The 26,010-nt window shown below is 39.0% G+C and overlaps 1 protein-coding gene across 1 annotated transcript in view; it reads right to left on the reverse strand.

The window, feature by feature from the left end:
* The window catches only part of LOC126259206 (valine--tRNA ligase), a 235,842-nt gene that overhangs the window by 39,770 nt on the left and 170,062 nt on the right, over positions 1–26,010 (reverse strand). The window contains exons 13-16 of the mRNA XM_049955797.1: positions 22,943–23,090; positions 22,381–22,850; positions 7,240–7,599; positions 2,711–2,825 (exon numbers count right to left, since the gene is read on the reverse strand). Of these exons, the coding sequence (XP_049811754.1) occupies positions 2,711–2,825; positions 7,240–7,599; positions 22,381–22,850; positions 22,943–23,090 (1,093 nt within the window). The remainder of the gene's footprint in view (positions 1–2,710; positions 2,826–7,239; positions 7,600–22,380; positions 22,851–22,942; positions 23,091–26,010) is intronic.

Below are 26,010 nucleotides of genomic sequence, written 5' to 3' on the forward strand. Positions count from 1 at the left end.
ATTCGATTCAATACTTCCTCATAAGTTATTTAATCCACACATCTAGTCTTTAGCATTCTTCTGTGGCACCACACTTTAAAAGTTTCTATTATCTTCTAGTCAGTATTGTTTATCTTCCTCGCACCACCTCTGCAATAGGCCATATTCTAGAGAAACAGTTCAAGAAAAAAAAAATCCTAATATTCAAATTTATATTTGATGTTAAGAAATTTCTCTTTTACAGAAATGCTTTCCTTGCTGGTCTCAGTCTACTCTTTACATTCTTCTTGCTTCGGCTAACATCAGTTATTTTACTGCCCAAATACCAAAACCCGTCTGATACGTTTTGTGTCGCATTTCATAATTTAATTCCTCAACTATATTTCATCATCCTTGTTTAATGTTTGTCGATATTATTCTTATAACTTCTCTCCGATAGAAGCTAATCTGCCCCATTGGTTTTTTCAAAGTCCTTTGCCATCTCTGAGAGGATTATAATGTCATTGGCAAACCTCATACTTATTATTTATTTTCTCTGAACATTTATTCTGTTTCCAAACTTCTCCTCAGTTCTCTTTACTGCTTGCTCAATGTACATACTGAGTAACATTATCAGGAATAGGCTGCTACTCAGTCTCACACTCTTATCACTACTGCTTCCCTTTCAGAGCAAAGTCTGGTTTCTATACAAGTTGTGAATCACTTTTCGTTGCCTGTATTTTATATCTGCTACCTTCAAAATTTCAGAGTGTAATCCAGTTAATACTGTCAAAGTCTGTCTCTAAATCTTAAAATGCTCTAAAGGTAAGATTGCCTTTCTTTCAAGTGACCGAAATAATTCACAAGTGAACCGCCTGATGTCACTGTCCAATTGGCACAATATTTCGGCAAGTCACCACATTGCCGCACGTATCTCCTCCCACCCTCCCTCCAATCTGACATTCCGTACACAGTATGCAGTCAGGTGTGGGTGTCTTTCCAGCTTCCCCTCTCCCTCTTCTTCCATTGCCGAGCTGCTCCTTCAAATTCTCACACTCAAGGATGCTTGCTGGAAGCATTTTTGCTGTTGCTCTGGCTACCTCTCAAGTCAGTTCATTGTGGGATGTCTGCTTTCTCTTCTTAATCAGACTCAATGCACGTTCCCAAACTTTACTAAGGATGTAGCCACTATCAGAATTGACTAGCAGTCTCTCTACTCAAGTCTTGATAGAGTATTTAATGACGCAGTCCCAGAAGTTAGACACCTGAGTCACAACCTCTGTTTGTTAGCAATTCATTCTGTGTAATTCTGATAGGCAACGTTCTGTGACTACTGACTTGTTACACTGCTGCAATCCGGTCTGCTGCTGGTGTTCTTGGCAACGATCTTCAACAGTACGCACTGTTTCACCTATGTAAATCGTGCCTCATTGGCAGGGGATCTGATGGAACCCAGATTTTCATAGTCCAAGATAATTCTTGGCACTACCAAGCAGTGCCAGTGTTTTAACTGGTAGGCAGAAGATACGTCTTCAGTTGATGTTTCTAAGAATTTGACTATCTTTCTGGATAATGTGCCACAAAATGGCATAAATGCAGTGGCCACGTTCTCCTAAGGTTCTTCTGTTTCTGCCAGTTGTACAGTCGATGAAGATGTAGAACTCTCCAAATCTGCCAATCCGTGCAGCAGTTTTTCTGTAACACTGTTCTCTGATGTTCAATTTCTTGGTTGAGGCTCATACTGTCTGAGAGGGTGAGAGCCCTTTGTCCCAATGTTTTGAGTCTGCCATTTCTATGTGCTGGGTGGCGGCAGCAGTCCACATGTAAGTATAGGTTGATGTGCATCTTCTTACAGTACATTCTGTAGCCAATGTGCCATTCGCTTTCCCTCTTACCAGGACATCAAGAAAGAGGAGCCCTCAAGTCACTTTGAATTCCATGGTAAAAGTGATTTCTGGTGTATGGAATTGAGATGTATGAAGAAATCCTTCAGCTTGTGTCTCCCATGGGACCATATGATGAAGGTGTTGCTCGCATAATGGAGGAAACAGGTTTTCACAGGACTGATTCCAGGGCTTCCTACACAAAATGTTCCGTATAATGTTGGCAATAATTTGTGAAAGTGGACTACCTAGAGCTACTTCTTTTGTCTGCTCATAGTAAAAACAGTGCATGTTGGACACTGACATCTGGCCCTTCATCTGTGTACTACTTCATTGTGAATCACACTGAGAGAATTAGAAGAATCAGACTGTATTACCCATTACTAGACTGTTCCTTTAATTTTTTATGAATGTAACTGACTATTATTCCAAGACTGTGTAACATTCAAGGGTGAATTTTTCAGTTTGCTAGATGAGCACTGGCACTTGTTTACAGCTCTCTACAAGATTGAGTTCACCTTCAATATTGCAACACACGTACTTCAGAAATATCTGTAGTATGCTGCGTGAGCTCCTACACTTAAAAACACTGACATGCATCTGTTTCTGCTTTGGCAGGTATATTGTAAGCCAATGATTGCAGTACAAAGAGCTTTTATAAAAACCACTTCCTGTACAAGTTGTATCCAAACAAGGGGCCTATGCTCACCCACAGTATCTTTATGAACCCCAAAAGGTAGAGATGCTAGAAGCACAACATTATATACTTTTAACATTAGCACAAACAATAAACTTTAATAATTTACAATAATATATATCTCAGTACTGTACTCTAAATTATCCTACAAAAATGTGATTATTGAAAGTACCTTCTGTTTTAACCTTGTTGGGCAGAGTATAGTCGGATCGCGTTGACCTCACTATGTGTATAATTTTCTGTATAAACTCAACCTCGGACTCCACCTCAAGATTTCTCCAAGGACACTGCCACAAAAAAGAAGTTCCCCTTCATTTACCATCAATTGAAACAAAGAAAAAAAAGTCACATTTGAAAACACCAGAGATTCAATTTGCTTAATTGTTATTCATGGAAATAAAAGTTAAGAGCCTGCAAAATTCCAGGATAGATAAATTAAGCTGATCAGCAGATCCATCTTACTCAAAATGAAGTGTCAACTGAACCTATATTCAGCGACAGGAAAAATTGTTTTATTTTATCGTCAATTTTGATGTTTTTTTTCCCCCGCATTAAGCCCCCCCTCCCTAAATCAACGTATTTTTTGCTAGATTTATTGTTATTGTGCAAATTAGTCAATACTTTTGCCAAATTCATTATTATTTATTTGCCAAAATTAGTGTGGTTTTTTGTCAAATTCAGTGTATTTTTTATATATCTAAAAACAAAGATGATGTGACTTACCGAACGAAAGAGCTGGCAGGTCGATAGACACACAAACAAACACAAACATACACACAAAATTCAAGCTTTCGCAACAAACTGTTGCCTCATCAGGAAAGAGGGAAGGAGAGGGAAAGATGAAAGGATGTGGGTTTTAAGGGAGAGGGTAAGGAGTCATTCCAATCCCGGGAGCGGAAAGACTTACCTTAGGGGGAAAAAAGGACGGGTATACACTCGCACACACACACATATCCATCCACACATATACAGACATATACAGACATATTAGTCTTTAAATATGTCTGTATATGTGTGGATGGATATGTGTGTGTGTGCGAGTGTATACCCGTCCTTTTTTCCCCCTAAGGTAAGTCTTTCCGCTCCCGGGATTGGAATGACTCCTTACCCTCTCCCTTAAAACCCACATCCTTTCGTCTTTCCCTCTCCTTCCCTCTTTCCTGATGAGGCAACAGTTTGTAGCGAAAGCTTGAATTTTGTGTGTGTGTTTGTGTTTGTTTGTGTGTCTATCGACCTGCCAGCGCTTTCGTTCGGTAAGTCACATCATCTTTGTTTTTAGATATATTTCTCCCACGTGGAATGTTTACCTCTGTTATATTAATATCAGTGTATTTTTTGCCACATTTGGTATCTTTTCTGCTAAAGGTCAGTATCATTCTTGCCAAACAGACCATAATTTTTATGTTTGTGTGTGTGTGTGTGTGTGTGTGTGTGTGTGTGTGTGTGTTTTAACGTATTCATTCTCATTTTTTTGCCAAATCTGCTGCTACTCTTTCCCATATTCACTGCCCTGTTTTTCCTCAAATTAGGTTTTATTTTTTGCAAAATTTGTTGTTTATTTTTTGCCAAATTTGGTGTTTTCTTTGCCTTGTTTTGGTCAAATCAGGTGGCCCTTTTTATGTAAAATTTAGTGGTTTTTCTCAAATTTAATGTTGCTTTTTTGCCAAATTTGGCATTATTTTTTGCCTAATTCTGATACGTCTCTTTCAAATTTGGTCTTATTTTTTCCAAATTTGGTGTTATTACGTTTTTTGTAAAATTCAGCGATTTTGTATCAAATTTGATATTGTATTTTTATCAACTTCTTTCTTTTTTGCCAAATTCCGTGTTATTTTTGCTCATTTCAGTGCTATTCCATCGTCACAACGAAGATTGCGATGTTGGAAAACTGCTGTCAGTTTAAAATCACACATGACCCTCAGCATTGAGAAGATTAGAAGTTAAAATGATGTTTTAATATTCAATAATATATAGAAAAATTATAAATTTTGTGACATATTGTACAAATCGCCAGTTTCACTAAAAACAGCCAATTTTTTATTATTTTTTGCATTACCATTTTTGCAAAATTTAGCTGTCTCTACCTACATGTTATTGTTATTCTCTTTTTTCCTGAGAATAGCAATTCAAATTCAGTCCAAACATTGGCCAATTGAGGTTTTTTTATATTACAGCATGGCAGCACAATCAGGAGGATTGCAACACTGGTTATATGTATTTTCTATGTCTCAACATATAATTAAAATATGAGAATGAAGTTATTATTTTGTGAAAATTTAGACAATTAGAGCAGCACTATGTCTATGCTACTGATAAACTGAGAGAGAGTAGCCAAATTCAAAGGAACAACAAACTTACTAGCAATTATTATTTTTTAGGCAGATGTTTTTCAACAGACAGTTTGGAAGTTACATTGATGCTTGATACATACTATGGCTCTGAGCACTATGCAACTTAACTTCTGAGGTCATTAGTCGCCTAGAACTTAGAACTAATTAAACCTAACTAACCTAAGGACACCACACACATCCAAGCCCGAGGCAGGATTCGAACCTGCGACCGTAGCGGTCGCTCGGCTCCAGGCTGTAGCGCCTAGAACCGCACAGCCACTCTGGCCGGCGATACACACTATGCATAGTGGCTAGGGTTAGATCACAAATAAAACATTGGTAATTCACAATGAAACAGCCTATCTATATAAAAGAGACTTTAGTTATCATCAAACAAAATAGTTCACTAAGACATTGCTTAGTGAATAGTGCAAAAAGTAAAGTTAATCATTCATCATGTGTGTATGTAACACTGAAAAGCTGGCAGGCACAAGCTACACTGTCCCAGCTGGCTACATTGTTCTAACACTCCAGCCCATCTGGGGTGAGATGATGTGTTGGGTGGAGTGGATGACAGAAGAAAGGATGGGGGAGGGTGACAGAGTGGTGGAGGGAAGGATGATTGATGGCTGGGATGAAGAGGCTGCAGCTCATATGTTTTAGTTAACTCATAATAAAATTATTCTCCTAAATCTCAGTAACATTTTTAATCTTGTTTATGTTGCTGCTGATACCTCAATGCCTAAAAATATGGCGAATGGGGATCTTTACTCCTTCCATTATTTCTGTTCTACCTTGGGTTTTCCTGTATATTAACACTGATTAATGAGTCATAAAGCATGAAGGAGCAGATAGATCTTGAGTGATCCAATGAAATAATTTTCACCATCTTGTTCTTCACAACTTCAGTATCTAATAGGAATGGTGTACTACATCAAAGATGCTGTTTAATTTATTTTCAAAGTTCTGCCACAGTCATGGATGTGTGTATTTGGGTGTCTGCATGTGTGGGGGAATGTGCACTGCAGATGAGTGGTTGATTATTCCCATTATTGGTTACTTTTTAAGGTGCAAGTAATTTAGGCAGAGATTAATTTATGAGAGAGCCCATGCAAGTCTTATTTGATCTGTGGATTGGCATGACCACAGAAAAATGCTCAGTGAGAAAAGGAAGATTATCTATGCAAGGAACACAAACTATTTTCAAGAGCATCAGTTTAGGTTCTCATTTCATGACTTGTCTTCCCATTCTGTTTTTTTTTTCCTTTTGTTACACATCCATTTTCATATTATTAGAGGAATTAATCACTCTGCTTATCAGTATCTATGGTATACTTCAGAACCAGGCTAAAATATAAACATTTTCTGCAAGAGTAAATGGAGTTGCAATTCTTCAAGCTTTCCTGGCAATATGTTGACATGTTGAATGTTCGGGTCTTCTGCCAGTTGGTCTCACTGTTCTTGCAATATCATGCAAGAACAATATGAACAATTGGCAGAAGCCTCGATTATTGAACATGTTATAAATACAGCTGCTAAATTTTCAAAGAAGTGTTACTACTGAAGTCATATGTAGAAAACATAAAAGATTTGTTAGAAAGAAGGAATAATCATGTTTTAAAAGTATTTGTGTAATCAATATAGACTGAAGAATAAAGATCCCCCAAAAAATTAAATACATATCTCCTATACTGGGAATCCGTAGGCATCGCTTCACAAAGTTAAATGATCATCGCCATTAAATTTTTGCTGTCCTACAAATGTTTATACCATACAATAAATGGTGTACATGGGAGCCAACTATAAGGTGTTAAAAAACTAAAATAAATTCTGTATCAACCATTCAAGTTCACACTGAAGAGAAAGTACTGAAGTATTCCAAGATCACAATTTTAAAATGGTACACAGAAAAGGCATGAAAGTAAATTCACAAAAATAGAGGCACAACATGACCTCTGATTTTCCCTACATGACACAAGATTATGAAATATGACATGCAGTCAACTTTTGAAAGGTATGGACTAAACTGTAACATCTTAAATACTTGCTTGAAGATATTAAGAATATTTGCTTACAACCATCCTGGCATAAAAACATTTCTACATGAATAAAGAGCAAGCAAGGATAACACACAAAGCAAGAAGAGACCAAAAATACATATGAAGCACCGAAAATTACCAGTGTCCATACCAATTTAGAATGTCCTTTCACACACAGAACACAAAAAAGTCAAATGAAAAGACAAAGACTGGTAAAACACACTGAACTATGTATTAGAAGTTCCTATAGAGATGTACATAACTAAAATGCTGACACCATGAATATATCAGACCAAAAGCCATAACATTATGCCTATAAATATTATACATACCTCTTTCTCATCTGGATATTGACTAACACAAATACTTTTTGCTTCACAGCCAGAATGTGGAATCCTCTGGAATAATTCTTCAGTTATGAAAGGCATGAATGGAGACAGCAAACGAAGTCCCACATGTAAGCAAGTATACAATGTATTTTTTGCTGACTTCATTGCTTCTTTGTCATTGCTCTGGAAGACAGGCTTTAAATATTCTAGATAGACATCACAAAGGTCATAAAGCCACACATTATAGCATGCAGTAGTTGCCTGTGGGAAGTCATACTTTTCAAAGCCTTCATTACAACTTCTGACAGCAGCAGCTAGCCGACTACGCATCCAAAGATCCATCGGTGACTCACTTTCACAACTCTGAAATAGCATTTACTCATAAGATGTCTTACAAGAAACTGTTTCATATATACAATTATTACAGGTAATTAATACATTTATTAATAACACCATTAAAAGTAAACCCCAAGCACTGTACAACTGGAAAGGTAGTGTGCAACAGTACTTCACATATTGCAACCTCCTGATAATAGCAGTAGCTGTTCACAGTGTTCTCTATGCACAGGATTCTAAATTGGATGTTGTATCCTTTCGTACCACAAACTATCGAACTTGTGATTTGTTCATTATGGCATTTAACTGTCTCCAACATGTCTACAGCAGAGCTGGTCAGCAGATCCATTCAACTCGCAAGTAAGACGGAATTATGAGTAGTGCATTCCTTCTGGTTATCTCAGGTACCACTTCAGGAGCCTACGAACAATAGGAGTCTGGCTGAAGCAAACAGAAGGATCGGTCATTTGATTGGAGTATAACTAACTAGTTAATGGATCCAATTAGCTGGCAAGTAAATCGGACCTTCAAGCACTTGCTAGGATTAATATCTAATGTTATCACAGCAAATGAATGAGTAGTCATTTCATGAAACACATTGGATTGGAACTGACACGGTGTTTTCCAATATACCTTACATGTCGAACAGAGAAGTAGGTATATTTAAGTTCACATACATTCACAGATTCTGGACAAAGCGCTCTATCTGTGTATATTTTTGATTTTGCAATCAAAAATATTCTTTCAATACATGTCAAAACAGAGATCAGTTGTTGAAACAGCAGAGGATCACAAACAAGCTATATGTATCCAGAATGAGATTTTCACTGTGCAGCGGAGTGTGCGCTGATATGAAACTTCCTGGCAGATTAAAACTGTGCGCCCGACCGAGACTCGAACTCGGGACCTTTGCCTTTCGCGGGCAAGTGCTCTACCACTTGCCCGCGAAAGGCAAAGGTCCCAAGTTCGGGTCTCGGTCGGGCACACAGTTTTAATCTGCCAGGAAGTTTCAGGCTATATGTAGCTTCTGTGGATGTTTCTACACGACAAATGGAGGAATGTTTAATTTTCAATATCTAACACTTGGTTTAAGAATCATGATAGAAGGTTGTATACATGGAAGAACCCTGGAGATACTAAAAGGTATCAGATAGATTATATAATGGTAAGACAGAGATTTAGGAACCAGGTTTTAAATTGTAAGACATTTCCAGGGGCAGATGTGGACTCTGACCACAATCTATTGGTTATGACCTGTAGATTAAAACTGAAGAAACTGCAAAAAGGTGGGAATTTAAGGAGATGGGACCTGGATAAACTGAAAGAACCAGAGGTTGTTCAGAGTTTCAGGCAGAGCATAAGGGAACAATTGACAGGAATGGGGGAAAGAAATACAGTAGAAGAAGAATGGGTAGCTTTGAGGGATGAAGTAGTGAAGGCAGCAGAGGATCAAGTAGGTAAAAAGACGAGGGCTAATAGAAATCCTTGGGTAACAGAAGAAATATTGAATTTAATTGATGAAAGGAGAAAATATAAAAATCCAGTAAATGAAGCAGGCAAAAAGAGATACAAATGTCTCAAAAATGAGATCGACAGGAAGTGCAAAATGGCTAAGCAGGGATGGCTAGAGGACAAATGTAAGGATGTAGAGGCTTATCTCACTAGGGGTAAGATAGATACTGCCTACAGGAAAATTAAAGAGATCTTTGGAGATAAGAGAACCACTTGTATGAACATCAAGAGCTCAGATGGAAACCCAGTTCTAAGCAAAGAAGGGAAGGCAGAAAGGTGGAAGGAGTATATAGAGGGTCTATACAAGGGCGATGTACTTGAGGACAATATTATGGAAATGGAAGAGGATGTAGATGAAGATGAAATGGGAGATACGATACTGCATGAAGAGTTTGACAGAGCACTGAAAGACCTGAGTCGAAACAAGGCCCCTGGAGTAGACAACATTCCATTGGAACTACTGACGGCCTTGGGAGAGCCAGTCCTGACAAAACTCTACCAGCTGGTGAGCAAGATGTATGAAACAGGCGAAATACCCTCAGACTTCAAGAAGAATATAATAATTCCAATCCCAAAGAAAGCAAGTGTTGACAGATGTGAGAATTACCGAACAATCACTTTAATAAGCCACAGCTGCAAAATACTAACACGAATTCTTTACAGACGAATGGAAAAGCTAGTAGAAGCCGACCTCGGGGAAGATCAGTTTGGATTCCATAGAAACACTGGAACACGTGAGGCAATACTGACCTTACGACTTATCTTAGAAGAAAGATTAAGGAAAGGCAAACCTACGTTTCTAGCATTTGTAGACTTAGAGAAAGCTTTTGACAATGTTGACTGGAATACTCTCTTTCAAATTCTAAAGGTGGCAGGGGTAAAATACAGGGAGCGAAAGGCTATTTACAATTTGTACAGAAACCAGATGGCAGTTATAAGAGTCGAGGGACATGAAAGGGAAGCAGTGGTTGGGAAGGGAGTAAGACAGGGTTGTAGCCTCTCCCCGATGTTATTCAATCTATATATTGAGCAAGCAGTAAAGGAAACAAAAGAAAAATTCGGAGTAGCTATTAAAATCCATGGAGAAGAAATAAAAACATTGAGGTTCGCCGATGACATTGTAATTCTGTCAGAGACAGCAAAGGACTTGGAAGAGCAGTTGAACGGAATGGATGGTGTCTTGAAGGGAGGATATAAGATGAACATCAACAAAAGCAAAACGAGGATAATGGAATGTAGTCGAATTAAGTCGGGTGATGTTGAGGGTATTAGATTAGGAAATGAGACACTTAAAGTAGTACAGGAGTTTTGCTATTTGGGGAGCAAAATAACTGATGATGGTCGAAGTAGAGAGGATATAAAATGTAGACTGGCAATGGCAAGGAAAGCGTTTCTGAAGAAGAGAAATTTGTTAACATCGAGTATAGATTTAAGTGTCAGGAAGTCATTTCTGAAAGTATTTGTATGGAGTGTAGCCATGTATGGAAGTGAAACATGGACGGTAAATACTTTGGACAAGAAGAGAATAGAAGCTTTCGAAATGTGGTGCTACAGAAGAATGCTGAAGATTAGATGGGTAGATCACATAACTAATGAGGTGGTACTGAATAGGATTGGGGAGAAGAGGAGTTTGTGGCACAATTTGACCAGAAGAAGGGATCGGTTGGTAGGACATGTTCTGAGGCATCAAGGGATCACCAATTTAGTATTGGAGGGCAGCGTGGAGGGTAAAAATCGTAGGGGGAGACCAAGAGATGAATACACTAAGCAGATTCAGAAGGATGTAGGTTGCAGTAGGTACTGGGAGATGAAGAAGCTTGCACATGATAGAGTAGCATTGAGAGCTGCATCAAACCAGTCTCAGGACTGAAGACCACAACAACAACAACATCATTAAAAATAATGAAACAAAGATTTTTGTAATGATGAAGGGCCAAAAAATAAAGACGACTTGAAGTATGAAAAGAAGAAGATGTACACGAAAATTTTCTAAAGATAATTGTGTACAAACCTATTAAAGCATTTTAACAGGAATGGTGTCTGTTTATACACACTTATTGGTGAAAATAGGTATCACATATGAAAACTTTTATGTACACATGAGCATCAACGCAATTTATGCAATATAACAATTTCTTCCCTATGTGAATAAATTATGTAGAAAAAAATTATTTAAAATTAGGCTTTCCTTATATTCTTCTGGTGGGTTGAATATCGATCATCCGAAATTTTATCCTTCTCACAGCAATAAGATGCTTTGTTAGATACAAGATACTCAATCAACTGTACACTGCCTTCTGAAGATTTGATTGAAGTGTAGTGGAATTAAAGTCTGCACAGATCATGCATAATGGTGCAGAAGCCAAAGTTAATTTAATTTATGCTGCTCGTAATACATTTCGTGTAACAGCTTTATTTTGTATATGTATTTTTAGGCCTATGATGAGTTATAGTAATGTAAAATTAGGTGGCAGTGCAATAACTTATGGAGAAAACATAACAATCAGCAAAACTCATTTACCATTTCTATTCTGGAACTAAAGAACTGCACAGTTATATTTAACAGATGAATTTGTTACTTGCACCATATTTCAAGAGCTATTCTCTTCTCAACTGAACTATTTATCATCCACATTTCACTTCATATAAGCCTGAACTCCAAATAAATACTTTGAGAAAAGATTTCTTACAGCTTAATTTTATATCAAATATTATCAGAGTTATCATTTCCAAAACAGATTTTCATGTCATTGTTTAGTCCGCATTTCATATCCTCTCTATTTCTGTCATAAGTTATCTTACTCTCCAAATGGCAAAAGTCATCTACCATTTTCAATGTCTCACTCCCGCAGCACCAAAGAATTTGTGTGCATTATGTTATCCTTGTTTTACTTTTGTTTGTGTTCATCTTAGAACTTCTTTTCAATTCATTCTGTTCAACTAATCTTCCAAGTCTTTTGCTGTCTCTGGCAGAATTACAATGACATTGGTAAAACTTAAAGTTTTCATTTCTTTCCCTGAACTTTACTTTCCTTTTAAATTTCTCCTTAGTTTCTTATACTGCTTGCTCAATGTACAAACAAAATAACAAGGGGTATAAGCTAAAACCCAGTCTCACTTCCTTCTCAATTAATGCCCCATTTCATATACCATTATTATAAAAGCAGTATGTACCCTTTCACTTCCTGTGTTATACACCTGCTACTTTCAGAAAAGTGCATTCCAGTCACTATTATCAAATGATTTTCTCTAAATTTACAAATGCTAAAAATGTAGGACTGCCTTTGTGCAATTTATCTCCTACAACAATTCTTAGGGTCAGAGATGCCTCACTTATTTCTACACTCCTGGAAATTGAAATAAGAACACCGTGAATTCATTGTCCCAGGAAGGGGAAACTTTATTGACACATTCCTGGGGTCAGATACATCACATGATCACACTGACAGAACCACAGGCACATAGACACAGGCAACAGAGCATGCACAATGTCGGCACTAGTACAGTGTATATCCACCTTTCGCAGCAATGCAGGCTGCTATTCTCCCATGGAGACGATCGTAGAGATGCTGGATGTAGTCCTGTGGAACGGCTTGCCATGCCATTTCCACCTGGCGCCTCAGTTGGACCAGCGTTCGTGCTGGACGTGCAGACCGCGTGAGACGACGCTTCATCCAGTCCCAAACATGCTCAATGGGGGACAGATCCGGAGATCTTGCTGGCCAGGGTAGTTGACTTACACCTTCTAGAGCATGTTGGGTGGCACGGGATACATGCGGACGTGCATTGTCCTGTTGGAACAGCAAGTTCCCTTGCCGGTCTAGGAATGGTAGAACGATGGGTTCGATGATGGTTTGGATGTACCGTGCACTATTCAGTGTCCCCTCGACGATCACCAGTGGTGTACGGCCAGTGTAGGAGATCGCTCCCCACACCATGATGCCGGGTGTTGGCCCTGTGTGCCTCGGTCGTATGCAGTCCTGATTGTGGCGCTCACCTGCACGGCGCCAAACACGCATACGACCATCATTGGCACCAAGGCAGAAGCGACTCTCATCGCTGAAGACGACACGTCTCCATTCGTACCTCCATTCACGCCTGTTGCGACACCACTGGAGGCGGGCTGCACGATGTTGGGGCGTGAGCAGAAGACGGCCTAGCGGTGTGCGGGACCGTAGCCCAGCTTCATGGAGACGGTTGCGAATGGTCCTCGCCGATACCCCAGGAGCAACAGTGTCCCTAATTTGCTGGGAAGTGGCGGTGCGGTCCCCTATGGCACTGCGTAGGATCCTGCGGTCTTGGCGTGCATCCGTGCGTCGCTGCGGTCCGGTCCCAGGTCGACGGGCACGTGCACCTTCCGCCGACCACTGGCGACAACATCGATGTACTGTGGAGACCTCACGCCCCACGTGTTGAGCAATTCGGCGGTACGTCCACCCGGCCTCCCGCATGCCCACTATACGCCCTTGCTCAAAGTCCGTCAACTGCACATACGGTTCACGTCCACGCTGTCGCGGCATGCTACCAGTGTTAAAGACTGCGATGGAGCTCCGTATGCCACGGCAAACTGGCTGACACTGACGGCGGCGGTGCACAAATGCTGCGCAGCTAGCGCCATTCGACGGCCAACACCGCGGTTCCTGGTGTGTCCGCTGTGCCGTGCGTGTGATCATTGCTTGTACAGCCCTCTCGCAGTGTCCGGAGCAAGTATGGTGGGTCTGACACACCGGTGTCAATGTGTTCTTTTTCCATTTCCAGGAGTGTACATTTCTCTTGAAGTTCCCCAAAGTCTGCTTCTACCACTATAACCATTCTACTGTAAGTAAGTCATGTTAACATTTGCCAACACGACTAATTAAACCGATGGTTCAATAAATTTCATACCTGTCACTGTCTATCTTCTTTGGAATTCAAATTATTATGCTTAATACTGACATGCCCTAGATATTCATACAACTGCCTCTTTAAGATCTCTTGTATTTTCCAATACATTGTGTTTACATTTCCAATAGTCATGCATGCCTCTACAGCTTTCCATTTCTTCTTTAGTCATTACTGTTTCACATTTTTGTACCTTGTGTCAATTTTATTTTTTTTATGTGTGTACCCATTTTTACCTGCTTCACATGCTGCTTTTTTATATTTTCTCTGTTCATTAATTATGTTCAAAATCTCATTTGTTTTCCTGTGATTTCTAACTGACATTGTCTTTTTGACTCCTTGTTCCTCTGCTGTCCTCATGATGCCATCTCTTAAAGCTATCCAATTTGTCTCCTATCATGTTTTTTGTCCTGTTTCAGTAAATAGTTTGTGTGGAGAAGCAAGTATGAATTCTCACTTACTACCAATATGTAAATTAACCTTGAGTGTCAAGATAACAAGCTTTTCCCCATCCCCGTTGAAACCAAAGCATGCACGCCCCTAGTACTGGAGCGTTGCATTTGCTCAATAGCACATTTCTATTGACACCAATTCATTCAGAAGTTTTTGAGAAAAACAGAGTTTTCATAATTTTGAATTTTGCTGAAAATGAAAGCTACAAACTTAAAATTTAATAGCGTATATAGTGAAACATAAAAATATCAAACTTGGGTGTGGTTTAAGTATATTCATTATTTTCTGAGTTATTTTGTAAAATGTGACAATAGAAAACTGCAAAAATTAATGACCCTTTGAGTTTGACTCAGAAATTAGAAAATTCAGCACCCCATTCTACCTATATCATAAGAAAACTATGTATACGTCTGAGTAGGAAGATTCTCGAAATGAAAATCTACCACCAAATCCATTTTAAAATCGCGGTGTCGGTTTTTATTTGAGCAGACGCTCCAAATTCATTCAGCTTATATTAAGAACCATCCTCTACAGTACAAAAAATTGATGGTGGTTCAGAATCCCAATAGGGAAAGCTATTCAAAATTTTGTACTGTGCAAGAGGACTTTTCTTAACCCCTAGTCATGTGCATCGTGTAAGAAAGTTATGCACTCTCTCTGCCGTTCACAACAGTGAATGTTGTTCGAGACAGTCTGGAGCAGAGTACACAGTCTGCTGGAACAGTGAAAGCAGCCTAGATATTCGTAATTGAACAGAATACCATTTGCCTCAGGTGGCTGTGTCCGAGAACTATAATATGGCAGATGAGACACATTTAATGTATAATGGAGTTTATAGAATTACAACTCAAGTGATGTTTGAAGGAGAAAGAGTGACTGGTATATTAACACATCTCATATTTCAGAATTTGATGTAACTTTTTGTGTGCCACCTGCATGGAACACCGTACGGCGAGTGGATTATGAGAACTTTCCATTTTTTGCTCAAGTAAACATACAATTGAACTAACCAACCAATAATTAAAAGATTACACTTTCTTATCGAAATAGTGCCAGGTGCTGTAGTTATTTCATTGTAGAAGAGCTTGCTTCTTATAAGAAATTAAGAGGCTCTAACATACAGACTTTTGTAAGAACTGACTTCACATCATTTATCAAACAGCATGCCTTATTGTCATGCACCACACAACAGGCATAGTTTTTTAGCAGGTGAAATTGAAATGTCAAGAAGCAAATGGAATATTACAGCTAATGCTTTTACAATATATTCAATTTACCCACTTGAGTGATAAGAGAAATCAGGCTAGTAAAACCTTAGGTAACAGATAGGGAACATTATAAATTGGGTTAGATCTAACTATGTGACAAAGACTGGCATTATGATTATTTTGATCACAAACAACACAATTAATCAACTTTTATTACGCCTATGCCACTCCAAAACCTGGCTAATGTAGCCTCAGAGTCTTGCAACAACCTCTGGTTCTTTCACCCTAATCAGGTCCCATCTACTAAATTTCTGACTTTCTCAAATTTCTTTAGCTGATGACCAGTAAGTTATGGTCTGAGTCAATGGCTGCCTACGGAAATGTTCTGCAGCTTAAAATCTGGTTCTAAATCTATCTTAATATAGGTATAGAATATAAGTCTCTTTCATTTATACAACCTTCCATAATTCTTAGCTCAAGTTTTTGCAGTAAGACTGTGCTCTGTGCTAACTTCTACTAGGTGGTTTCCCCTTTCATTTCTTTCCCTGCTGTTCTTCCTTATACTTTTCCTATTACTGACTTCCAGTCCCTGATCACAATTAAATTTAAGTTTCTCTTAATTAACTGAATAATGTCTTTCATCTCATTATACATTCTTATCTCTTTATCATCTGCAGAGGTAATAGTCATATAAACTTTTACTACTGTTTTGGGTCCTGGCTTTGTACCTATCTTGGGTAATATAACACATTCACTATGCTGTTCTTAGTAGATTATCTGCATTCTTATTTTCTTATTCATTGCTGGACCTACTCCTGAATTATCGGTACTTGGTTTCATGCTAATACCCCTTCACCTGACCTCAAATCTTGTTCCTCTTGCAACCACACTTCAGTAATTCCCACTATAACTATCACCTATTGATTTCCTTTTTCAAATTCTCTCGCCTACCTGACTGAGGAATCTGACATTCGAAGTTCCAAACTGTAGAACACCACTACTAACTGTCACATTGAAAACAGATTATCAACATATTTTGTGTACCAAAAAATATATAAAGTAAAACAGATGCCTCACACTATACAATGAATTCAAAGAAGTGACATCACTCTAAGACCAGTTACATGATATTCACTGTCTCCCTATTCAAATGGAGCAACTTGGAGGTCCAAATTTCAACAACAAGTTTCAGCATGTTGGAACTGAAGAGATATTTTTATTTTATATGTGAATATCATCATCCTAAATAACAATTTCTTTTCCTTTCACTGGTTGTGACTAGGCTTCGATTATGATAACCATCATCTAACCAATATTTATTTACCTAGACTACACGAGGTTGCTGGTGCTTGGGGCCGCTCTGTACTACCAAATGGTAGACACCACAGAAGTACAGTCTTCGAAAAAGAACTGTTCCTTGACCTGCACTAGTATGCTGTCTTCATACTGGAACTTTCCTGAATAAACTAGCAAGCTGACCAGCAGTTTTGCCTAGTCAATGGTATTGCTTGACAAAGATGTACCTCCTAAGCTGCACATCCAACTGATGACTGGTCTGGAGACGGCACTGGACGAACATTTGGCATCAATGGAAATGCTGCTACTAACTACGCGGGGAGTATTTATACTCACTCGGGCCTGGTGTGTTGTGACAGGAGCCTGCCACTGTCACATAGCTATCTGCGAAACATTGCCTTCTGCTACAGCATGTAGGCCTCCAGTGCACCACTACAATAGATTGCTGCATTGTAAAATGCTACTCCACCGTTATTGTGGTCCCAAGCTGTAAAATTACACATGTGGCTGGCCTGCATACTGCATGACTGGCTGCTGTGACCTGCCTGAGGCTGATGCCACAACACATGAAGCAGCTATCTTCTAAGCAATCCTGAAGACTTTGACATTTGTGCATCAGTGGTGTTGAGTATCATACCACACACACAGCCAGTTATCTGCATAGTGTCCAGTTAGCATTGCTGACCATCGACCTAGCTGGCTTTTTTGGACACTGCTCTGTTCGATACATGTGTCAGCCTAGGAAGTGGTCAATGGAGTGCAAATTCTGTAGCACTTCCCACTGCCGTACATGCAAGAACAAAGGAGTGTAATAAAAGATCAGTGGTGGATAATGACCTGTATTTATGCCCCATGATGAGAAGCCATAAATCATCTGTCAAAAAGAGACCCTTGAGATCTCAATCCTGGATGCACATGATAAATGTAGCTCAATAATAAATGGCATGAACCAAAATCACTCCAGAAACATTATGAGCAGAGGGGCAGTGAGATTAGTGAGAGCATACGGACAATTGATGCACAATGAGGCAGATATGGAAATATGCAGTTAGCTTCTGATGCACCTGCACTGTTACAGGGACTCACTGTAGGTTGGCAGCTGTGGGTAGAAGAGAGAAATGGTAAGCTTCCATAAGAGCAAATCAGAAAGTCTTTGCCCCTATTCCTCTTTAGCCAAATTATGGCTGTAAATGTGAAGTCAACATATCCATTCCCAGTAGTGGACCTTTCTTGGATCAGATGGGCCTTATCTACCAGTAGCTCCACAGTAGGGCGCTGCTGTCAATTGCTGTAGATGGCTGTTGCGCTTCACACACCCGCAGTGTATGAGCTACAAAGTGCGATTGATTTTCTATGGGGCAAGGGAAGAACACCCACTGAAATATACTAGAAAATATAGCCCACAAATGGGGAAAAGTGTCTTGATTTGAGAAGTGTGAGGTGGTGTTACTGTGAGTTCACAACAGGCCTTGAAGACTTGCAAGACAATTAGTGTTCGAGGAGGTCGCATTCAATGCTGACTGATGAAATTTCCTGTGCGGATGTAATGGTGAAAGTGGATTGGTGTGTGTATCTCAAGGACACTTCCCTTGAGCTTGGCATTTTGAATGGGACTGTTTACAACATCATTCATAGGTCCTTAACATACCAGAAAATTTCATGGCAGTGGGTGCCTAAGCAGTTGGATGACATGAAGAATGGCAAGTGAATTATTGCTTCACTGACTCACCTGCAACATTATGCTGATGAGGGTGACAGTACTAATAATGAAACACGGATACTGTCTTTCACACCAAAGTATCGAAGCAGAAGAGCATGGTGTAGAAATGTCTGGGTTCGCCTGTGACAAAAAAATTCTGTTCAGTGCCATCTGATGTTAATGGACTTCTGGGATAGCCATGACTGCTTCCACTGGATTTCATGCCAGTGAGTGCAGCAATAAATGCTGACCGTTATTATTCCACACAGTCACATTTGCAAGCTACCATAATGAAGAAGTGCTGTCAGATTCTTGATGTGGATAATGTGGCCATCTACTACAACAATGCAAGGCCACATGTGGCAATCAAGCTACTCACTGAGAGAGTCTGGAGCACACCATACAGTCCCAATCTCACCTCTAGTTATTTCAATGTTTTTGGTCTGCTGAACTTTCTGACAAGAAAGTGATTCACACGCAACAACAGTCCGAAGGTGGTTCCACAGTCACCCAGATGAACTATACCACAGGCAAATCTCAAATTTACTGCTGCAATGTGACAAATATCTGAATTGATTTGGAGCCTATATGGAAAAATAGTATGAAATACAAAGAATAGTATGTATTTTTATAATTACCTGCATTTTGGCTAGCAAAAATTATGGGTAAAGACTTTGTGGTTCACCTGTATAAAAGTAGTTAGCCCTTCTTTAGCATATTTCCCACTGATGACGTCTTTCCTGTGAAGTCAACAACACTTTATCGCAGGGCTTCAGATAACGTAAAATGTGTGTCTAACACATGCACGAAGGATTTCCCTGTATCAGAAGTGCAAATTTCTTCCCGTATAGCTAGATGCCACTTGCATTCCTCTGGGAAAACAGAAGCCATCTCACTGATGAGGTTTCCTTCTGCCTTCCCCCTTATTCTTCCACTGTGACGGTGATGCTGCACCAGAAAGAGCAGCTGGGGTGGGGTTGTGGATTGCTACTTGATGGATCTGCTGATTCTCTTGGGCAAGTTTCTGTAACTGTGTCAGCAGTAACCGAAACTTCATCAGAACTATCATTACAGATGAGCAAAGTATAGCGTAATGCCTTCCAAATCATCATTTTTAGGTCTTTGGCACTCACCATGTGTTTCTGTTTTTGAAGAAATGGTAGGTACATACTGATTTCTGATACTTCCTTTTAACTGTTCTCTGTATGCCTGAAGGGGTGAACAAGTGGCTTAACAATGCATGTATTTCTATGAAAGTTACTAAAGTCATTAGGGAGACAACTGAATGTACCCTTTGTCTACCACTGTAAGTGCAGTTCAAATTAAGATACAAATTGCAGACTCTTTTTAAATAATGTTTTGGTCACTGAAGTAAATGATACCCAAGTCTGATGTTTGAGTTATATCAACTTATTTTTAGCTATTGTATTAGGTACCTACTCATCTTGCAAATTTAATCTTCTGAATTTCTTCATCAATTAATGCCTCACACTCACAGCTCTAAACTACATGCTAACCTGAACAGTCAAACAAAACATCATGCAGATTAACACAAAGTTCTATTTTAGGCACAGGTTGGTCAAATTTCGTGCATGTTGAATGTTACTTGTGGGAAGCATGTTGCACATACAGATAGGTCACTTAAAATAGCACATTGGAATTGGGATGTATGATCTCACTTCAAGGTGTATAAAACCTGTTGTCAGATGTTCTGGTAATGTTGAAGAGCTGAAGGTCAGTATAAATGCAGCTGTCTGCTCCAGTTCACTGTTCACTTTCTTCAAAATATTCTTTTTGTATCTCTCATGCCATTTGCTTCCCACTGTTCCTTCAGTTCCTCCACACTTATTTGTATCAACTTGTTATGTGAGATCTGTCATGCCTGCTACGACATATCTGTTTCTGTCAGAAGCATACCCTTTCTGAATGCCTCATCAGCTTCAGCATACCTGCTACAGATACTTATCTTTAAGGAATATAAAACTGTGTTTTTTTGTAAGAATATTCTCTTCTCATGACAAGAAAAATCTTGTGTCTTGTTACAAACTGAATTCATTCCTGAGCTGATGCTCTTAGTTTGCTTTCTGGAATTCTATTTGTGCAATAGCTATTGTTCCTGGACAATATATCCATTCTTTAGGTGTGTTTTCTTTACAAAGAATTGGAAACCATGGTGTTTCCAAGAGCAACAATGGAATTAAAAATCAACTTTGGCTCAAGTTTAATACGTACAACTGACAAGCATTAGGTACCGCACAGGTTGTGCACTATTACTGTTTTGTCTCAACCGTCATCCAACTCATCAGGAGGCAGTGCAACTTCAGACAGAGGTATTTCCATAGAGGTCTGTACAATCCTGGCAATATGCCAAGATCCCCAATCCATGTGAAAGACAATTGTCCCACACAGGCATCACCTAATTATGGCCAGGGCTTACACTAACATAAGACTCATGACACCCTGGTTTGCCATAAACAGTCTAAACTGACTGAAGCGCATGACATCTGGCGCACTCCAGACAGGCATGGTACAAACAATGTGAACACACCTCACCTTCGCCCCCCCCCCCCCGCCCCCGCCCCTTTCAATTCAAAATGCAAAGCCCTAGTATGTGCAACGATACCAAATGATTTACTCCTTGCCCAGCATTTTCTTGGAAACAGTTTCCACTGTTTTCACACTCACATGCTAGGTCTCACTAGCAATGACATCCTTGTTAAGTTTTACAACATAATGGCTGCTTGATAAAACCAAATTACCACTCTCTGCAAGCCTCAGGTATCGAGATGATCATTTCTCGTGTTCCCTTCCAGACGGTACCAAGCCACTTCTTTAAAATCATAAACTTACGTGCTGACCATAAATGTGACCTTAAAGACACCACAAATTGACACATATCTGATAAACTTCCCTTTTCATAAGGTACTACATGCTTGCACTAATGTTTCCTGAGTCTTAAAATGATGCTTACTTTAATTTCTAAATATTGTTTTGTGTGTGTTCTTAGACCTGAAAACTACCATGTCAGTTTTCGTGTTCAAGTGTCACTGATTTAACATTCAGAAGTACAGAACATACACTGACTCCACATTCCGTCTCACTAGTATGCACCAATCTTTTGTAACCAAAAGCAGAACTACATCCAAAGAATGCAGAATTCAATTTCAGCTTCCAGGTTGAAATCCTGAAATCTTCAACCGTACACAGTCTTCAGTTAGACCTATTTGTGATCTTTTGCTACCGTATACTGCTATAGAAGCTGTTTTCTTTCTTTTTATTTTGTTGTGTTAGCCCGTTCTTGACAGGCCATCACCCAAACTTTCCAAAATGTATATTTTGGCTCCTCACATTTTATAACTATAAGTTTATGATTTACGTGCAAAATTAAATTTCAGAGTCTAAAGTGAGGAGAAGCCCAACAATATTTTCTAGAAATCAGTAATGTTTGAGAAACATGGGTCTGAAAATTTAATCTCCATTTTTACGAGACAATGTTTCCCATACCACTGATGGAAGTATTGCTTCCCTCTACTACATGTTATTCCAACACATCCATCATTTGAAGATGTGATATTCAAATTGTCAATTCAATAATAAAAATCTCTTTCAATATTTGTAGACTTAAAGGTACAAATAATGGCGAACAGATTTTCACCATGAGAATAGAAAATTGCAAAGGTTAATTAAAAACAATGTTGAATGCTATGGTCACAAATTTCAACTATGAATTCCCAAACACATCTTTACATATATTCTTACCTCACTTTCAGAGTCTTGATGACCATCACTGCAAACACCATACACTGTAGCAGGCAATTTGTTTCCTTCAGAGCTGAAGCTACTAATGTGCTTATACCACCTGAGCATATTTGGAAATCTTTCTAATTCACCATTGTCATTCAGTGCACCAAAAACAATCAAATCTGATTTGGAAGGTGTGTAGCCTTGGAGGTAACTATAATCAGTAAGATAAGAGTCAACTATTTCACAGTCATTCATCGTTAGGTGGAAATTTCTGTCTTTTTCACATGACGAGATAATCCTCAACAGGTGATTCACATTATTCAGTTCTTTCTTGCCTTTGTTACTTGCACTTTTATTTCTTAGTTTAGAGTTTGGCGTAAAATCTGTCCCTAAATAACTAAGGGCAAATTTTGTGGCATTCCAAAGCTTATTGCAAAAGAATCTATATCCTTGCACCCTCAGAATGTCCAAATTTATATCTCGTCCTGTAAAAAGAAAAGAAAAGGGATACCTGTTGAAATAATTCTTTAACAATTATGTAACTAAACAATTATTGTGCCAGTAATTAATTTTTTACCTTGGCTTACATATGCACACAAAGCAAACCTCAAAGCGTCTGCTCCACATTCTGGAATGCCATTGGGATAGTCTTGTTTCTGACCTTGCTTTGCTCTTTCTATCTCTCTAGGATCCAAATTGCTATTTGTTAATTGTTTGTGGAGATCCTGTAATGAATTTCACAATTGCTGTTTTTATATACTGCTGAAAAACAAAATGAGGCAGAACTTACAAAAGAAGGTAAAGTGATGCATGGGAACAGGGACAGATAGAAGAATATTTTGAGAAGGAACAGGAAGAAATGACACTGTCATGATGAAGCAGCCATATTCTGGTTCTCTAGAATAAATTAATTAACTTCTTGGCTGTAAACAAATGTACCACATAAGATAGTGCAAAGATAAAACATTGCATTCACACCTGACACTGAGTTAGTTTCAGATCCCATAACAGTATTCTTACTTAGGGTTCCATGGTTCTGACGGATAACTCCAGCAAATTTATTCCATTGAAATTCAGTTTCCATCCATCTGTATTTTTCACTTTATTTTGACATTTATCTCATGAATGTGCAATTGACAAATTTTCAAACTATGTGGCAGACATATTATAGCTGCCTCCCTTGACGGACTGACAGTTCAGTACATACAACAGTTAGTTCATGAAGCAGGCCCAACAGGTATCCGAAGATGACATAATCCTTGGAACTGTTTGCTAAACATTAAAAAAATTAGGAAATAAAGCTGCACGGAAACCGAATTTCACTGGGGGAAACAAAACTGTCCTATGGATACCATGAAAAATCCAGCTATATTCCAAGGTGGACCTTCCACACTGTCATTGTGTTTTCATCTAAATGACTGTATGAAATCCTCACTAAATGACATACTGTTTCTTGTCATAGCAATATTAAGTACAGAGATATCAACATAAACTTCTTAATTTTTTTTAAATGCAGCGATTTATTTGCACCTGGCTTGTTACCATTTGTAACTTTCAGAGAAGCATCATGAGTGGTGAAATTTGAGTAAAATCTAGATTTCTCTGGTTGCCATGTTAAAATTTGCTTCTTTTCTGAAAACACAGCAGAGTTTAAACAGTCTCACCTCACTAACACGTTGCACAGACGCAGTTGCAAAAGAATTCTGAAAAAGCACATTCTCAGTAAAAATAAATGTGTAATTTCTTCACTTATGTTGTTCTCAAATCCATGGCATTTCTCATTTCACCAACCATTGATGGTTCTTAAAAATTGAATTCTTTCATTGAAAGAGTCTGTAGTTAGTGGAATAACATGGTAGATAATGATGTTTTGCATAATAACCATACAGGAAGATATTCCCCTCTTTGTGTGCTATTATTTGCCAAAATCTCATTTCGATATCTCGAACTGTTTATGGAATATGAAGAATGTTGCAAATATTTCACTCTGGCACTGTCGCTTGATAAACAAAGTAAGAGCCTACGGAATATCAGATCAGCTGTGTGGCTGGATTGAAGAGTTTTTAGCAAACAGAACACAGCATGTTGTTATCAATGCAGGGACGTCTACAGACGTTAAAGTAACCTCTGGCGTACTACAGGGGAGTGTTACGGGACCATTGCTTTTCACAATATATATAAATGACCTAGTAGATAGTGTCGGAAGTTCCATGCGGCTTTTCGCGGATGATGCTGTAGTATACAGAGAAGTTGCAGCATCAGAAAATTTTAGCGAAATGCAGGAAGAACTGCAGCGGATAGGCACTTGGTGCAGGGAGTGGCAACTGTCCCTTAACATAGACAAATGTAATGTATTGCGAATACATAGAAAGAAGGATCCTTTATTGTATGATTATATGATAGCGGAACAAACACTGGTAGCAGTTACTTCTGTAAAATATCTGGGAGTATGCGTGCGGAACGATTTGAAGTGGAATAATCATATAAAATTAATTGTTGGTAAGGCGGGTGTACCAGGTTGAGATTCATTGGGAGAGTGCTTAGAAAATGTAGTCCATCAACAAAGGAGGTGGCTTACAAAACACTCGTTTGACCTATACTTGAGTATTGCTCATCAGTGTGGGATCCGTACCAGATCGGGTTGACGGAGATAGAGAAGATCCAAAGAAGAGCGGCGCGTTTCGTCACAGGGTTATTTGGTAACTGTGATAGCGTTACGGAGATGTTTAATAAACTCAAGTGGCAGACTTTGCAAGAGAGGCACTCTGCATCGCGGTGTAGCTTGCTCGCCAGGTTTCGAGAGGGTGCGTTTCTGGGTGAGGTATCGAATATATTGCTTCCCCCTACTTATACCTCCCGAGGAGATCACAAATGTAAAATTAGAGAGATTAGAGCGCGCACGGAGGCTTTCAGACAGTCGTTCTTCCCGCGAACCACACGCGACTGGAACAGGAAAGGGAGGTAATGACAGTGGCACGTAAAGTGCCCTCCGCCGCACACCGTTGGGTGGCTTGCGGAGTATAAATGTAGATGTAGATGTAGATGTATCTCCAGTGCAGCACGATAGCAAATTAGTGTTCTATGTCAGATCAGTTTTCTTGAGATTGGTGGCAGATAAAGACCTCCAGCCAAGTCTAAAGAAAAATTCAATATATTAGCTAGATTTCATATGCTGCAACATATTTTATAATATGCACCAAATGCAAAATCATTGCAACATCTGTTTTTCATTACAAATGGAGATGGACAACATTCTGCATTTAGCGGTTAGGGAGGAGCTGTGGCAGAGATTTAAATAATTCACATCACCTCTGACTATATATGGAAATGGACTGCAAGGTTCTGACACTTCCCTAGAAGGCAGAAGCTAGAACACGCCTTCTGAAATGTCACGGACACACTGCAAATTGAGTAAAAAGCCTAATATTTTACTGCGCTGACATGCCTTGACAGCCTTCATCTGCATAACATACAGCTCACTCATGAATAGTACACACTCATCCAGCTCTTTCCTGGTAGCATAGTCTGCACACTTATCTCATTTGATGCCTTGCAGTTTTTTCTCTGGAGAAATCTCAAAGATGAAACCTATATACAAGTTGTAATAATTGCAGCAGTATTCAGTCTGTACTGATATCCTTCAAT

This window comes from Schistocerca nitens, chromosome 5 (assembly GCF_023898315.1).
Source record: "Schistocerca nitens isolate TAMUIC-IGC-003100 chromosome 5, iqSchNite1.1, whole genome shotgun sequence".
Lineage (NCBI taxonomy): Eukaryota > Metazoa > Arthropoda > Insecta > Orthoptera > Acrididae > Schistocerca > Schistocerca nitens.